Source organism: Populus nigra, chromosome 12 (genome assembly GCF_951802175.1).
Source record: "Populus nigra chromosome 12, ddPopNigr1.1, whole genome shotgun sequence".
In the NCBI taxonomy this organism is placed as follows: domain Eukaryota; kingdom Viridiplantae; phylum Streptophyta; class Magnoliopsida; order Malpighiales; family Salicaceae; genus Populus; species Populus nigra.
This window is the reverse complement of record NC_084863.1, coordinates 7,609,738-7,627,209: the sequence shown is the minus strand read 5'-3', so window position 1 is coordinate 7,627,209 and position 17,472 is coordinate 7,609,738. Positions and strand designations below refer to the sequence as shown.

The 17,472-nt window shown below is 32.0% G+C and overlaps 1 protein-coding gene and 1 pseudogene across 1 annotated transcript; one reads left to right on the top strand and one right to left on the bottom strand.

The window, feature by feature from the left end:
- Window positions 1–4,498: 4,498 nt before the first annotated feature.
- LOC133670294 (small nucleolar RNA R71) lies at window positions 4,499–4,609 on the top strand (annotated as a pseudogene).
- Window positions 4,610–16,780: 12,171 nt separating this feature from the next.
- On the bottom strand, window positions 16,781–17,251 carry LOC133669924 (uncharacterized). The gene has a single exon (XM_062090255.1). It carries the CDS (start codon window positions 17,249–17,251, stop codon window positions 16,781–16,783), a length of 471 nt encoding a protein of 156 aa, XP_061946239.1.
- Between the last annotated feature and the right edge of the window lie 221 nt (window positions 17,252–17,472).

The window sequence follows — 17,472 nt, the reverse complement described above, 5'->3', positions numbered from 1 at the left end:
GGCACATCGGGGACACACTTTCAGTCGTTTTGCTCAATGTTTCTTTGTAAAAGTGCTTTTACCTGTTCCAGGCATGTATGAAATAAAAGAATTGGAAGACTCCCTTGATAATCGAATTTTGCTTCAATCATCCAGTGAATTTCTTCAAGAATTCCAAGGTTCATTAACAATCTCAATCTTTCACACCTAGGACGGTAAATTTTTGCAATCGTATTTTGAGGCAAAGCAGGAAAATACTTTTTTAATTTTTCAAGAGTGCTGTCTATTTTTTTTAGATGAGAAGTGGAAAAGAGATGCAAAGAAAAGAAAAGGAACAAGGAATTGAACAAATATATACACAGATATCAGTTATCATGGGAAATTAAAAAGAACCGACTTAAGAGTCATAGAGTACCGTTATCCGCCATTTGACCGGGGTTAGAGAAAGATTAGCAAAACAAGAGTCACACAAAAAAAAAACACAAAAACAATATGAGAAAAACAAAATAACCAATATTTATATAAAGGATCACTCAAATTAATGGATTCTTTTTCACCATGAAAATTATCAAAGTAAGCTTTCAAACGATATCTATTTACCTTAAAAACATTATCATTATTTGGATTCTCAATATCAAAGGCCCCATAAAGATACACATGTTTCATAATAAATGGACCGCTCCATCTTGATCTTAGCTTTCCAGGAAATAAATGGAGTCGAGAATTATAAAGCAAAACTTTTTTACAAATATCAACTTTTTGATAATTTTCACAAGTTTTGCAGAATGCATGCGTGTCCTTGAACATGGTGGGCCAATAAAATCCACATTATAAGATTTTTGCAGTCGTCTTCTTTGATGAGAAATGACCCCCACATGCCTCAGAATGACAATTTAATGACACTACTTACCTCATTGTCGGGAATGCATGTTTGAAATATTTGATCAGGACAATATTTGAATAAGTAAGGGTCATCCCAATAAAAGTTCTTCACTTTGTTCAAACACTTTCTTTTATCCTAGGTGATCTAATGAGCTGGCAAATCTCCTACTGCAAGAAAATTGACAATGATAGCAAACCATGGCATTGTAGAAATAAAAAGTAAAAATTCATCAGGAAAGTAATCATTAATTTGTGTGATGTCAGATTTGGAAGCTATTGTCAATCTTAACAAATGATCCGCAACAACATTTTATGTGCCTTTCTTGTCCATGATTATGATATCGAATTCTTGAAGTAACAAAATCCACCGCACCAATCTAGCCTTAGAATCCTTCTTAGAAAGAAGATATTTCAATGATGCATGATCACTAAAAACAACAACAGGTAATCCAAGAAGATAAGACTAAATTTTTCACATGCAAATACTACTGCAAATAAATCCTTTTCAGTGGTAGTGTAATTCATTTGAGCATTATTTAAAGTTTTACTTGCATAGTAAATTACACAAGGTTTCTTATCTTTTCTTTGTTGTAAAACAACACCCACGCCATAATCACTAGCATCACACATTATTTCAAAAGATAATGACCAATTAGGAGGTTGAATGACAAGAGCAGAAGTAAGCAAGTTTTAAAGTTTAACAGAGGCTTCTTCACAATGTTCAGTCCATTCAAAAATATTATCCTTTGTTAGAAGGTTACACAATGGCTTAAATATTACACTAAAATCTTTGATGAACCTTGTATAAAAACCAGCATGTCCTAAGAATGATCTAACATCTTTAATAGATTTTGGTGTTGGCAAGATACCAATTAACTCGATTTTAGATTTTTCAACCTCAATTCCTATTGATGAAACAATGTGACCAAGTACAAAGCCGTTTGTTACCATAAAATGATATTTTTTCCAATTCAGCACAAGATTCTTCTCTTCACACTTATTCAAAACCTTTTCCAAGTTAGTTAAACAATCACTAAATGAATCACCAAAAACAGAAAAATCATCCATAAAAATCTCAAGAAAACGTTCAACCATATCACTGAATATGCTAAGCATTCATCTTTAAAACGTGGCTGGTGCATTACATAATCCAAAAGGCATCCTTCAATATGCAAAAGTACCAAATGGACATGTGAAAGTAGTCTTCTCTTGATCTTCCAATGCAATTTCAATTTGGTTGTAACCTGAATAGCCATCTAGGAAACAATAAAATTCATGACCTGCAACTCTTTCTAGGATTTGATCCATGAAAGGTAAAGGAAAATGATCTTTTCTAGTCATTGAATTAAGTTTCCTATAATCAATGCACATACGCCAATAGTCTTAGTTGGAATTAACTCATTTTTTTCATTTGTTATCATAGTGACTCCAGACTTTTTAGGTACAACTTGGGTAAGACTTACTCAATTCTTGTCAGAAATAGGATAAATGATTTCATTATCTAGAAGCTTAATGACTTAATTCCTTAATACTTCTTTCATATTAGGATTACACCTTCGTTGCATTTCTTTAAAGGGTTTAGCATTTTTCTCCAAATAAATTTTGTGTATGCAAATCAAAGGACTAATTCCTTTTATGTCACCTATGATCCATCCTAATGCATTTTTATGCATTTTCAGAGTCTGTAATAACTTACTTCGTGGTAAGCATTAAGTTTGGAAGAAATTATTACTGGAAAAGTTTTATTTTCTCCCAAAAATAAGTATTTGAGATTGAATGGTAACGACTTCAAATTAGGTTTTGGTGGTTGAACACTTGAAGGTATGGACTCCATTGATTGTGGTGGCAATTCCTTAATTTTTTATCTTCAATTACTTGCCTTTGATTCTTCCTGAAAATAAACTATTTGCAAATCTTCAGATTCATTAAACTCAATTTCACTGGAAATATTTTCAAATTGATCATAAACTAATTTTTCAATAAAGTCTACTTCCTGTAAATCATTATCATCTTCAGGTTGCTTGTAAATGTTAAAACATTCATCTCTAATGTCATGTTTTCAAAAAATAACTTCATCAATCCATTCCTATAATTAATCAATGCATTAGGAGTTGCAAGAAATGGTCGTCCTAAAATAACTGGAATTGAATTACATTCTTCAACAGGTTGTGTATCTAAAACAATAAAATCCACAAGATAAATGAATTTATCAACTTGTACTACTACATCTTCAACTACTCCTTTAGGCATATTTACAGATCTATCAGCAAGTAAAAGAGTTACAAAAGTTGGTTTAAACTCACCTAGATTGAGACTTTGAAAAACCAAATATGGAAGTAAATTCACACCAACTCCATGATCAAGTAAAGCTTTTTCAATTTTATGTTCTCTAATAAAGCATGAAATTATAGGACAACCAGAGTCTTTATATTTCAAAGCATTATTGTTTTGAAGAATGGCACTTACTTATTCGACTAAAACAGCTTTTTTTTCACATTCAATTTTCTCTTCACGGTGCACAAGTATTTCAAAAATTTAGTATAAAAAGGTACTTGTTTAATAGCATCTAACAAAGGTATATTGATCCTTACTTGTTTGAAAGTTTCAAAGATTTCAGAATTGTAATTGAATTTCCTTTGTTTGATCATGACATGAGGAAATGAAAATACTAATGGGGAATCAGTCTTTTCTTTGCAATGTTCAGGTTCAACCCTTTTCTTGCCCTCAGAGATTAACTCATCATCTTTCTCAGAAGGTTCAAGAATAGGTTTTTCAATAACCTTACCACTATAGAGAGTACTGACTGATTTGACTTGATCCATATATTGGCTTCTAGAGCTACTTGCACTTGAATTGTATTGCCCTTTAGGATTTTACTGTGGTTGAGATGGAAACTTACCTTTCTCTTGAAAACTGAGAGCATATGTGAACTTTGCAAGAGTATCTTTCAAATCTACCATAGTTTGAGCATTTTGAGTGTTGATTGTCTCTTACTTTTCAATGAATGCTTGCAATGTTTCCTCAAGATTTCTTCTAGAAGGGGGAGCATAAGGAGGGGCATATCCATGAGAATTTTGAAAATTATGGTGTGCTTGAAATGGTGGCTGTAAAGTTTGTGCATTATTGTTACTACTCTTCCAACTGAAATTTGAGTGATTTCTCCAACCAGGGTTATACGTTTATAAGTATGGATTCTGATTTGGCCTTTGGAAATTGTTTAAAGCATTGGCTTGTTCATGGAGACATTCCTTGAAAGAAGACATAGTTGGACAATCATTGGTTGAGTGTCTATTAGTTTCACATATTTGACATACAATTTCTTAAACAGATTTCAAGTGACCACTCATTTTCAATTCTAGTGCCTCGACTTTTCTAGCTAAAGACGCAAATTTAGCTTGGAGGATCTTTCCTAAGGTTGTACATACCTCCATTAGATGTATGAGATTGAGTTTTACCCAGTGACTTATAAGTACTTGTAGTGTCCCAATTATAAGTATTTTCAGCTAACAAATCCATGTATTCCATTGCTTTATCAGAGTTTTTATCTTTAAAAGTTTCATTGCACATCAATTCCACCATTTGCTTATCTTTAGTTGTTAACGCTTCATAAAAATCTAAAAGCAATCTCCATGTTTCAAAACCATGATGAGGACAAGTATTAAACAAGTCTTTATACCTATCCCAACACTAGGAAAATGTTTCTCCAAACTTTTATGTGAAGGTGGTGATTTGTCTTTTGAAAAAGTTTGTTCTATGAGATGGAAAAAACTTCAAAAACTGTTGTTGCATTTCATCCTAAGCAGGAATGGATCCTGGTCTCAAATTTTGTAACCATGTTTTAGCTTAATCTTTTAAAGAAAAAGGAAAAAAGCTTTCATATGATGGTGTTCATGCTACAATTTAAGTCATTATAAGTGTTACAAATTTCATCAAATTCTCTCAAATGCAAGTATGAATTTTCTAGATCTAAGCCATGAAAAGAAGGTAAAAGTTGGATAATGTCTGGCTTAAATTTGAAATGAGATGCATCAGGAGAAAAAATTATACATGATGGTGCACTTGTTCTTGTAGGATTCATGTGGTTTCTAAGTGTTCTAACACGATTATTCTCATTATTCTTATTATAAAGTGACTGGTTATCCTCTTCGACCATATTTTCTGAAGAGGATAAAGATTTCCTACAAAGTCTACTACTTAATGTGTGTGACCAAACTCTCATGCAATTGCAAAAGAAAAAAAAAAGAAAAAAAAGAACAAGAATTAGAAAAACAATAAAACTGAAAAGAAAAAAAATAAAATATATAATTTATACAATAACTTACCTCCTCGGCAACGGCACAAAAAACTTGCCACGATCAAAAGATTGATGTCTTATCTCAAGTGCAGGAGTGTCGAAGTAATAAATAATTCGACAAGACCAGGGTCGAACCACAGGGAGGTGAACTATATAAAATTATAAATAATAAATGAAAAGCAGTTGAAGAAAACTTTTGAGATGTGATATTGATGTAAGGATTAAACAAGGATAAAACAATCGTCAATGTTAGAGGATCCACTAATGGTATTTCAAATAAGTATAATATAAACTCTTTTTATTACTCAACTGGAAACCACACACAAAGGAGGTTCCAATCAGATTATAAATTATTAACACAATTATATTAATTATCTTATTTGCGTAATGCCAATACTTGTAAATGTTGTCAGGTATTCATGGTGATAACTTATGTCAACAACAAATCAAATAAAATATATAATTTATACAATAACTTACCTCCTCGGCAACGGCACAAAAAACTTGCCACGATCAAAAGATTGATGTCTTATCTCAAGTGCAGGAGTGTCGAAGTAATAAATAATTCGACAAGACCAGGGTCGAACCACAGGGAGGTGAACTATATAAAATTATAAATAATAAATGAAAAGCAGTTGAAGAAAACTTTTGAGATGTGATATTGATGTAAGGATTAAACAAGGATAAAACAATCGTCAATGTTAGAGGATCCACTAATGGTATTTCAAATAAGTATAATATAAACTCTTTTTATTACTCAACTGGAAACCACACACAAAGGAGGTTCCAATCAGATTATAAATTATTAACACAATTATATTAATTATCTTATTTGCGTAATGCCAATACTTGTAAATGTTGTCAGGTATTCATGGTGATAACTTATGTCAACAACAAATCAAGTTTCTTTCATAGCAAAAGTGTTGGTTATACCATGCAGTTGGCTATGAAAAAGGTCACGTATTTGTTGTACCAAGGTTTATACAACACAAATCTAGATTAACCATTTAAAAAGTAAGGTATTAAGAGTGAGAAAGATAACAAATATAAAATATGTTAGTATCAAACATTAAAGTTCATGTTAAGTTTATATTATATTTATTATTACACCATTAGTGTAACCTTTTCACCTTAACAAAATAAACTTAGCTAAACATAATGAAGAAGAAAAATATAAATAAACAACATGAGAACATAAATATGATATAGGTTAACTAAGGATAGTAAAGGAAATGAAAAGCATAAACAAGAGATTAATAAAAATATAACATGAAATAAAACTTGAACATTACAAAGAAAGATAGCAAGAGCAAGATTTTGATCTGAAAACCAGGATGCCTACATTCATGGCAAATGCCTCCTTTTATAGGCTAAAATTTAAAAATATTGATTTGATGACTAATTATTAAGTATGTTGCCACCTCTTGACTTTGGTGACAATCATTATTTTCTTTTCTGAATAAAACGTCATTATTAACATCAAAATTTGACAAGTTAGTCTCATGAAAGTTCTGTGCATTTGTCTCTGCTTTCCAACAAAATAAGAATGAGCTCATTTATACTTCTACAACTCGAGATATGGGCTGAACAGTAAACAGTGTCTAGGCTGCAAGACAGATTATGACTTCTCTTTTGTTGCTACAATTTGAACTTGAAAACGGCCCTTTTGAATCTTAGACTCCCCATGAAAGTTTTAGGCCTATGTCTTATATTTCTATCCATATAAACTAGACCTAAATTCAAGTTCTATAGCTCTAGTTATGATCCAATAACCGAATGGTGTTCCAGTTTGAATTGAACCAGCATCTCTTCTTTAAACTTACCTCTCTCTTTGTCTTTTCACTTTTAATAGTTAAACACATCAATCAATCATTTAAATTATGAGATATGTCTACATTGAAAATAAGCATTTACCATAAATTAAAGATATCTTATGTTATTAGACTTGCTATTATAAAATATACTTAATTTAGGGAATTTAATGATACTTTAAGTACAATATAATGATATAAAACCTTGATAAAAATATACTTTTAAGTACTAATCACAGCACATGTTAAGACTAATTTAGAAAAAATACCACAATTTAGTCAAAGTTGTGGGTGGAAATTGTGGCTTTAAGTAAAAAACAGTAAACTTTAACCCTGACCTAACCTAAACCATAACCCTAAACAATAACCTTAAAATCCAAACCTCAAACACTAAAATCAAACCCCAAACACTAACCCAAAATCCAAACCCTAAATTCCTAATCACTAACCTTAAACACTAACCCCAAATCTCAAACCTCAAACACTAAATACTAACACTAAATCCAAGCTTCTAATTTGTAATCCCTAAACAATAACACTAAATCATAATTCTAAACCTTAAACCTCAAACACTAACTCCAAATATTAATCCAAACCCTAAACCCCCAATCTTTAATGCTAAACACTATCCCTAAATGTAAATCTCAAACCTCAAATAGTAACCCTAAATCCAAACCCCAAACTTGTAAGATATATAGTCAGGCTAGTTAGTAGTTTTAATGTTTAGAGTTTGGTTTTTTATGTAGTTAGGCTAGTAAAAATTAAAAGTTATGAGTAGTTAGATGAAGATCTATCCTTGCTAGATAGAGATTTGTCACAAATAGATTATATAAATGGCCTAGTATATATTTTTTATGGACTAATGGGATAATACTAGACCCAAAAAAAGATCTAGTTATGCTAGACTATCATAGTGAAAATGAGATTTAATTGTTGGATTGGGCTCAAATTGTTTTATGTGATCTCTAAGACCCAATTCTATAAGAGGTTATCTTCAACCAGCCAAGCTTTGGAAGACTCTCAAATTAGGGCCCAAATATTTTGTTTGAGCTAGTTTCATTATGTTTCCTTGATTTTAGTAGATTTATGTAATTTTCATATTTTATGTCTTTTTCTTTTTATTTTAGGATTATGAAATTTTTACCATGTTAACATCGGTTTTTATAGACTATTTAAAAGGGATGTAAAGCTCCTAGAGATGTAGAATATATCAAACTTTGTTCTAAAAAATAAAACTATGAATTATAGTTCTTTGTGTTCGAATCCTATTTTGATCATTACTCTGTCTTTTTATCCTTATTGTTATCCATAATATGCTTTTGTGTGCATCACTTTTAGGATTTAGGGTTAATGTTTAAGGTTATGGTTTGAGATTAGGGTATTATTTAGCGTTTGCATTTGAAGTTAGTTTGGGTTTAAAGTTTATTTATTTGTCAAAGTCGCAATTCCAACCCATGACCATAGTTTTTAAACCCGACTCGGTATAATGATCGGGTCACGATTCAGATGAGTTAACTCGGGTCAACCCAAAAAAAATAAAATTGGATGATATATTTTATATGTATGTCTTCCTCCCTTCAATCAAATTAATTTATATCCTACACTAATACTAAGAGAATAATGCAGGCAAAGCATTAAATACTACAGTTTAAATATTTCTCATTCATGATATATACACAAGAAAGTCTTCCATGCCATCATGGAAACAACACCCCTTGACTTTATTGTAGACAAAGGTAATTTTGTTTCTAAGTTCATTGCTATCATACTCTATGAATATTTTAAAACAAAAAAAGACTAGTTTGCCCAAAACTGGAGAGATGTAAATAAAGAACTAATTCATGAATCATGACTTCCTAAATGAAACTACTTAATTAAATAATATGCAAAAATTACCAACCTTGGTAATTTAATAACCAGCATGTTGTTTAACTTGGATGAATCAAGCAATAAAAATAGAAAAAATGTATAATTTACCTAAATGTTTCTGCCAGCAAAAAAAGGTTCTCCAAGTGTCTGGTTACTAGTTCGCTTAAGCAATCAGTGAAGAACAGGGATATGAGAGAGAAGAAAGTAGAAAAGAAATAACCAACATGGAAGAATCAACCAATAAAAAACAAAATATAAATAGTTTACTTGCAAAAATAAGGTTTTCCAAGTGTCTGGTTACAGCCTTACAGGTTAGCTTAAACAATCAGGAAAAAAAAGGAGCTGAGAGAGAAGAATGGTTTATAAAAGAATGGTAGCACATAAAGTGTGGAAGAGATTGAATGTTAAGAGTGGGTTCTGCAGCTGCTTCGTTGGCTTAAGTGGACAAACTAGGTTTTATGTCTTCGACTTTTCAATGAAACGGTGACGTTTTACTTATATATACATATTAAAAAAAATAGTCGGGTCTCATCTGGGTTTACCCGAGTGTTACAAGTCCCGAGTCACCCGGGTTTTTTAGGGCTAAATTCTTGATTGGTTTTTTCTTAAACTTGGCTTGATTCCAACCCCGGGTCAGCCTAATCCCAGGTCGACCCGTCAGGTCGGGCCGGGTTTCACAATTATGCCTGTGACTTTCAAAAGTCATGATTTTCATTTGTAACTTCGTTCAAAGTCATGATTCTCATTTGTATCTTTATTAAAATTATGCTATTTTTTAAATATTTTTTTTTCTATGTTATTTCTACGGAACTTTAGGTGAAACAATGCTAATTTTCAAAAATAATCCTTGATGATACTTCATTTTGCTTGTTTACCATATAATTTGCATGTTATATTAATTTGATATTTGGATTTTTCAAATAACCATACTTACTAATAACCACAAAATCAAATAACATTTAAAAAAAAAAACTTATATGATTTGCATATATATATATATATATATATATATTTTAATCAAAATAGCAAGGTTTCAACTTTATAGGAACAAAATCCTTTTAAGGATTTTACCATACTCTAATCAATTCTTTAGTATAAACAAAACAAAAATATTTTATTTATATTTTCTTTAAAAATAAAAAAGACTCAACTTCTCGAGGAAAAAAAAAATTTTTAGGATTTTACTATACTCGGGTTAATTCTTTTATAAAAGCAAAACAATATTTTTTATTTTATTTTAAAAAAAAAACAAAATCTTAACTTCTCAATGACAACCATTTTAATGATTTTACTGTCCTGAGTTTTCGGTTAAAAAAACATAACTTTTATTTACTTATATTTTTTTAAGAAAACAAAATCATATATTTTTTAAACAACCAATCTCAAATGTTTGACAATAGAACCCTTTTAAGGATTTTACCATACTAGATTCAATGACAATAAATCAACATTACACATAGTGGAAAAAAAATACAAAATAACACCATTCTAGAAATATTAACACACAAATCCCATAATAAACACATTCATAAAATATACATCCACATAACAAAAGTCAACAAACATATTACGAATAATCCAAAACAAATAAATTAGCAAGTTAGGGTTTGAAATCGACTTTATGGAATGTTGTTACACACGCTGGCAATTTAGGGAGGTGTGTGGGTTAGTAGATCAAGGGCTCTTCCTCTTCTTCTTCCTACACAAATTGTGTAGTTTGCCACCACCTTCAAATAGAGATCAAGGAAAGGGAAATCTCAATTCTTCTCCATCTTCTTTCACACTTTACCGGTTTGATGGTTGGGCAATTTCTTAGGTGATTTAATCTAGTCTTATGGTGGTTTTTGTTGGTGTGGGTATTTTTTAGTTGTGTGGCTACTTTTTCACATAATTTTTTTAATGCCTAGATGGATTTTGATTCCAAAAAAAAGTTATGTTTGGATTTAGAGTAATATCTTTTTTTTTAATACTTTTAAACTTCTTTATAAGAAGAGTTACATCATTTTTACCATCATTATCATATGAAAATTTGAGTATAATATCATTTTTCATGATATGAAATTCTTATTTCTTACCATTCAATGGATTGATAATGAGAGACCCAAAGCTCATAATATTTAAGAGTCCTCAAATCCTTTTATTCTTCAATGGTTGTCATTTTAGGATCTCAAGAAACAGGCAAAGACCTTAATATCTTGCACATCATCTTGTATTACATGATGATTGTTTCAAGATTAGGAAAACCATTCATAATAGTCATAAACTTTATACTCAACTTCTTGATGCTTTTATTAGGATCCTTTTTAGTCATCTCAAATTCACACATCAAAGTGTTAATTTTAAATTTCTTTGCTCGAGTTATTGATTCATGAAAAAAAATCAAATGTTCTCTGTATGTCATGAGCCATAGTGAAAATGAAGTCACTATTAAATTCACTATCATACAAAACAAAAGGCAAAGCATTAAAACCCTTAGTGCTAAGAACAATTTTTTTCTTTTAAAGATTGCTAAGTTTCTTTGTGGGATTTTTCCTAGTCAAACTTTCTATAGTTTCTATTGAAATCTTAAAATCGTTCTAAACAATATCCCACATCTCAAGGTTCTATGAAAGCAAATAGACTCTCATTCTATAACTCTAATAAATATAATAAGAGCCATGAAACCAAGGTGACCTAGGTGCCTTAGTTGATCATGATTTGTTCTTTTTTTTAAGCCTCCATGTTTTCTTCAAGAGCCTAAAGCTTTGATACCAAATATAAAATCAAGAGCTAGGTCTAGGAAAGGTGAATAAACCTTCATGAAAAGATTAAAAACTTATAAAGAAATAAAAAGTTGATACCAAAAATATTAAAGACAAGAAGATAAATAAATTTAAATATAAATGAAAAGATACGAAAGAAAATAAGAAAACACAATAATATATTCTAATTTAGCAATGCCTATATACGGTTTGTTTTTAGATTTTTCAATTCACTGAGTGTTCCTACTTGCATAGGTGAGGAATAAGTCTTTTACAATATTTGATCTACTTTTTAACTTAAGTATTGATTTAATGTCACTTTTAACTCAATATTATTTTAAAAAACACTCAAATGATTATGCTTAAATAAAAAAAACACATCAATCAAATTAAATAGAATAACACAATATGAATGCTCAAAAAAGATATATTTATATTTGTTTTTGGGCTAACTTCATTTGAAAAATCTTAATACAATTCTCTCTCAATTAAGATTTCCAATTTATCTTTCTTTATGCTTTAAATTTTTGTTAATTGATTTTGAGAATTTAGTGCTTTCTTTACAATTTTATTTATCACTCTTATTATTAATTTTCTCAGCGTAATTGCATCCTTTTATTCTTAGTCTATTGCTTTCACTCTAAAAAAATCTCTTGGTATGTTGAGATTTTCTTGTAGAATTCAAATGCTTGTTTGATATCTTTTAGGTATGATTAAAGTGAAATCTATGCCATGCTTAATTGTAAGTAGCATTGAAACTTTTATCCTAAATGTAAAATCATAGCATAAGGTATCTTATGGGACCGCTTCAGTTGGTTGTTTTAACTTAGTTTTACAAGATATTTGTGGGGTTTGTTCCCCAAGGATATGATGTGTGCGACCTTATACTATAAACAAAATCTAGATGGAGTACTTGGTTTTTTTCTAAGTTATTTCAATTTAAAGGAGCATTTTGGACATTCCAAAATTGTTTTAAATATTCATCTTACTTTTGATCCTTATAGTTAGTTTCCTTTCACGTTTAGGTCCCTCATTGTAGAAAGAAGAGAAAATTGAGAGAGAAGCCATGGGAAATCCTTGTTTTGACAGTTATTATGGTTGAAAAGGGTGTCATTAGATTCTTAATGATTTGTTGAGTTCATTATTGTCCATAAAAGACTTCTTAGTGATTGAAAAAATTATCCGAAAATAAATTCTGAAGATTTGTTGGATTTTTAGTGATTTTAGAGTGGATTAAGATAGATTTTGAAGCTTGCCGCAGGTTGGCTCATTTACCGGTGACCAAGGAAGAAAGAGCGTTTCCCAGCCTAGGCGTGCGAACTCAATTTTTTTTTTCTTTTCTTTTTAATTCTCTCAGTTTTCTATAAAATTCATTTTTAATTTTTCCATAAAAAAAATAATTTTAAATAAAAAAATACAAACTTTAAAGAAACACAATTTCAACCACTTATTCAAATGCTACCGTTACATGCCATTTGAACACAGCATAAAAAAAAATACTACCTCCGAGAAAGCTAGTACATGAGAACTATCACTATTTATGTGTTTTTGTTGAGAAAAAGACAACAGTATTGCAATGTATTCAAGTAAACTAGAAGAATGACGGTCCTATTGATAAAAAGCTTTGGCTATTATATAGCCTTACAATAGTAACAGAAAGCCAATAAAAAACAACTCACTAACTACACTAACAGAAGGTGGTAACGTGCATGAGGAAATAATCTAACAAGGAAAAAGTCTTCCTACATAGTACAAACTTATTAGCAACAAAAAAGTAACAATTTATTCAAACCAATCTTATCAATCCCTCCCTTAAACTCATTATCATCAAACAGTTAGTTTATACTACCAACCTCAACTACTCCCATTAAACTTCGAAGCCTCTACAAAACATTAATCTTTAATGGTTTGGTCATTATGTCTGCCACCTGATCTTTGCTCCCACAGTGAATTAAAGCAATCGAACCTTCCTTTGTGATATTTCTTAGAAAATGATACCTTACATCGATATGCTTACTTCGACCATGCATCACATGATTCTTTGATCACTTAATGGTTGAGTTGTTGTCACATCTAATCAGAGTACAAGTCTCATTACTGTACTCAAACTCCCTTAACACTCTTTTCATCCATATAGCTTGACATGTACATACTACAGCTACTACAAACTTTGCTTCTGTAGTAGACAAAGTAACAATAGGCTGCTTCTTTGAACTCTATGTTACAACACCCGAACTCAGCAAAAACATATAACCATTTGTGCTCTTTCCATCCTCCACATCTCCTGCATAGTCATTATCTGTGAAAGCAAATAGTCCATCATCTCCACCTTTCTTGTAATGAATACCATAGTTCACCGTCCCTTTTAAATATTAAAGAGCTCTCTTTCCAACCTGTAGATGAAGTTCGGTTGGTTTTGCCATAAATCTGCTTATGAGACTAGTGACAAACATCATGTCTGGTCTTGTGGTAGTGAAATACATCAAGCTTCCTATTAGTTGCTTATAGTATGTCTCATCCACAGTGATTCCATTCTCATCTTTATTGATCTTAAAACCTAGAACAATCGAACTACTCACCTCATTGCTTTCCAGCATTCCAAATCTCTTCAAAATCTCTAGAGCATATTTTTCTTTATTTATGAAAATACCATCTGTTCTTTGAAGTACTTCAATGCCAAGAAAAAATCTCATACATCCCAAATCAGTCATATCAAATTCTCTCAACATGGACCTTTTGAAATCACACGTCAAATCTTTATCATAACCAGTAAGAATTAGATCATTAATGTAAATACTTACAATGATGATTTTTCCTGCTTCATTCTTCTTTGTGAACAAGGTTTGCTCATTATCGCATTTCTGAAAACCCTCCTTGATAAAATGTGCCTCAATTCGACTAAACCAGGCTCGTGGAGCCTGTTTTAATCCATACAATGCTTTATGTAGTTTGTAGACCAAATGTTCATTGCCTTTCATCGCATAACCCCTTGGTTGTTCAATGTAAACCTCTTCACTCAATTCTCCATAAAGAAATGTTGACTTGACGTCTAACTGGAAAATCCTCCAATTCTTTTTTGCTGCCAAAGCAATGATCATCCTCACGGTGTCCATCCTTGCCACTGGTGCAAAAACCTCTTTGTAGTCTATACCGTGCTTTTGTGAGTAACCTTTGGCTATTAGACGTGCTTTGTGCTTGTCAATCTCTCCATGTTCATTGTATTTGGTCTTATACACCCATTTGACGCCAATTGTTTTTGCTCCAGTAGGCAATTCACTCAAAAACCATGTTTTATTCTTCTCAATAGAACTTATTTCACTATCCATAGCTCGCCTCCATTTCTCATCTTTCACTGCTTCTTCAAAATAAAGAGGATCTCCTGTTGAAACATTTTGAACCATGTATGCCTCATCTTCTGTTAGCTCATCTATAGTGATGTAGTCACTTAAGTAAGAAGAAGGACATCTTACTCCGTTCATAAACCCTCCCTGCATCCTCATTAAAAACATTAGAAATTCTCTCATTCTCACAGCCTTGGGGTACACTACTCTATCCCTCATCACAGCCCTATGTGTGTCTTCTCTCACTCTTACAGCCCCGTGGTATACTGCTCTCTCCCTCATCACAACCTTGTGTTTCTCTTCTCTCATTCTCATTTCTTTCTCCTCGTGTTTCTCTTCTTTCATTTTCTTCATTAGCCCTATTGTCATTTTTATTTTCACTCACCCTATCTTCTCCCTCACTATCTTCTCCCTCACTGTTGTTTTCGTTAGTGTCTCCCCACTCCAAATCTAATAAGATTTATTCCTCATAACACACCTCTCAAATCCCACTGTTTGTCTTCCTCAAAAATAACATCCTTGCTTATAACTATTTTCTTAGCTATAGGATAAAACAATCTATATCCTTTGGACTCGTCACTAACTCCCAATAAAACACAAGGAAAACTTTGATCATTTAATTTACCTCGTTTAACATCTGGAACATGAACATGATCTAAGCATCCAAAGACACGGAAATGCTCAACAAAAGGTTTTACTCCACTCCACGCCTCTTATGGTGTAATATTCTTCACTACCAATGTAGGACATCTATTCAGAACATAGAAGGTCCAGTTCACTGCTTCTAGCCAGAATGTTTTGGGGAGCTTCTTATCAGACAGCATAGAACGAACCATATTCATCATAGTTCAATTTTTCCTTTCAGCCATCCCGTTTTGTTATGGCGTGTAAGCAGTGGTTAAGTACCTCTTGATGCCATTTGCTTTGCAGAAATCAGTGAATTCAGTTAAAGTGAATTCTCCCCCTCTATCTGTCCGTAAACATTTGATACCCAATCCTTTCTCCTTTTCCACCAGTTTTTTTGAAAAATTAGAAACAAATCAGCGCCTCACTCTTTGGTGTCAATAAGTATACCCATGATTTATGACTAAAATCATCAATAAAGCATAAAGTATACCTCTTTCCACTGTTTGAAATAGGAGAAATTGGCCCACAAATGTCTGCATGAATAAGTTCCAAAGGCTTACTTGCTCTTTATGTACTTTGTGTTGGCATGTTACCACGATGTTGTTTGCCATGAATGCAGTCTCTACATGTACTGTTTGAGACTTGAAACTGAGGAAGTCCATGAACCATCCCCTTGTGTTGCAGAGTTTTCAATCCCTTATAACTCAGGTGACCATATCTTCGATGCCAAAGGTGAAAAAGATCATGTGAACTTGTATAAAAACATCTTTCTGATTGAGCATTTAGAGAAGCTGGTGTATGCGATAGCAGTATAAACATTCTGTTTATACTCATCTCAGTCTGAATAATCAGACCCTTAAACGGATGATAAATTTTACAAACTCCTCCTTGAATTAAAATAGCCAAGCCTCGTTCTTGAAGTTGTCCTATGCTCAAGAGATTGTTTTTGAGCTCTGGAACATAATACACCTCATGGACAACATGGTTGATTCCATTCGAAAACAGCTTTATACTTCCCTTTCCAATCACATTCATTCTACTATTGTTTCCCAATTTAACTAAATGAACAAAACTCTCATCCAAGTTTGTGAACATGCCTCTATTGCCACACATATGGTTGGAACATCCTGAGTCAAGAAACCAAGCATCAATCTGTTTTGTTTCATGTGACTCAATATATGACATTAATAGCATATCATATTCTTCATTTACTTCTGCATAATTTGCTTCTTTATCCTATTTCGGACATTCATATTGGAAATGTCCAAGATTATGACATTTGTAGCTTTCCACAGCAGCCTTGTTGAATGCTGGTCCTCCTCTTCCACGTCCTCTGCCCCAAGTTTTGTCATCAGTTGTCACCTTCAGAGCTTGCTCCACATTGTTGCTTCTGTGAAAAAAAATTTCGTGTACAGTGAGGGAGCTCTGAATTTCATCAATGGTAATTGCATCCAAGTTCCCAGATTCCTCAATCGAACAAACTATATAATTAAATTTGTCCGTGAGAGATCGTAGGATTTTTTCACATATCGTGACATCAGTCATGATCTCCCCATATACTCTCATCTTATTTGCCACTGTCATCACTCTAGCAAAATAGTTAGTAATTGTTTCACCAATCTTCATTTCAAGAACCTCAAAGTCTCTTCGTAGAGCTTGAAGAGTGGATCGCTTTACTCGAGCATTCCCTTCATATTTGGTCTTCATGGAATCCCAGATCTTCTTGGAGGTGTCTTTGTCCAAAATGGTCTCTAGGATACTCCTATCAATTGCTTGGAAAAGATAGTTTTTTGCTTTGAGATCTTTAAGTTTTACTGCATCTGACTCTTGCTATCGTCCTTCTGATAATGGTTGCTCCTCCGTGTGCTGGTTCTTCATAACCAGTTTCAATCAAACTCCAATATTCCTTGCTTCAAAGGAAATTTTCC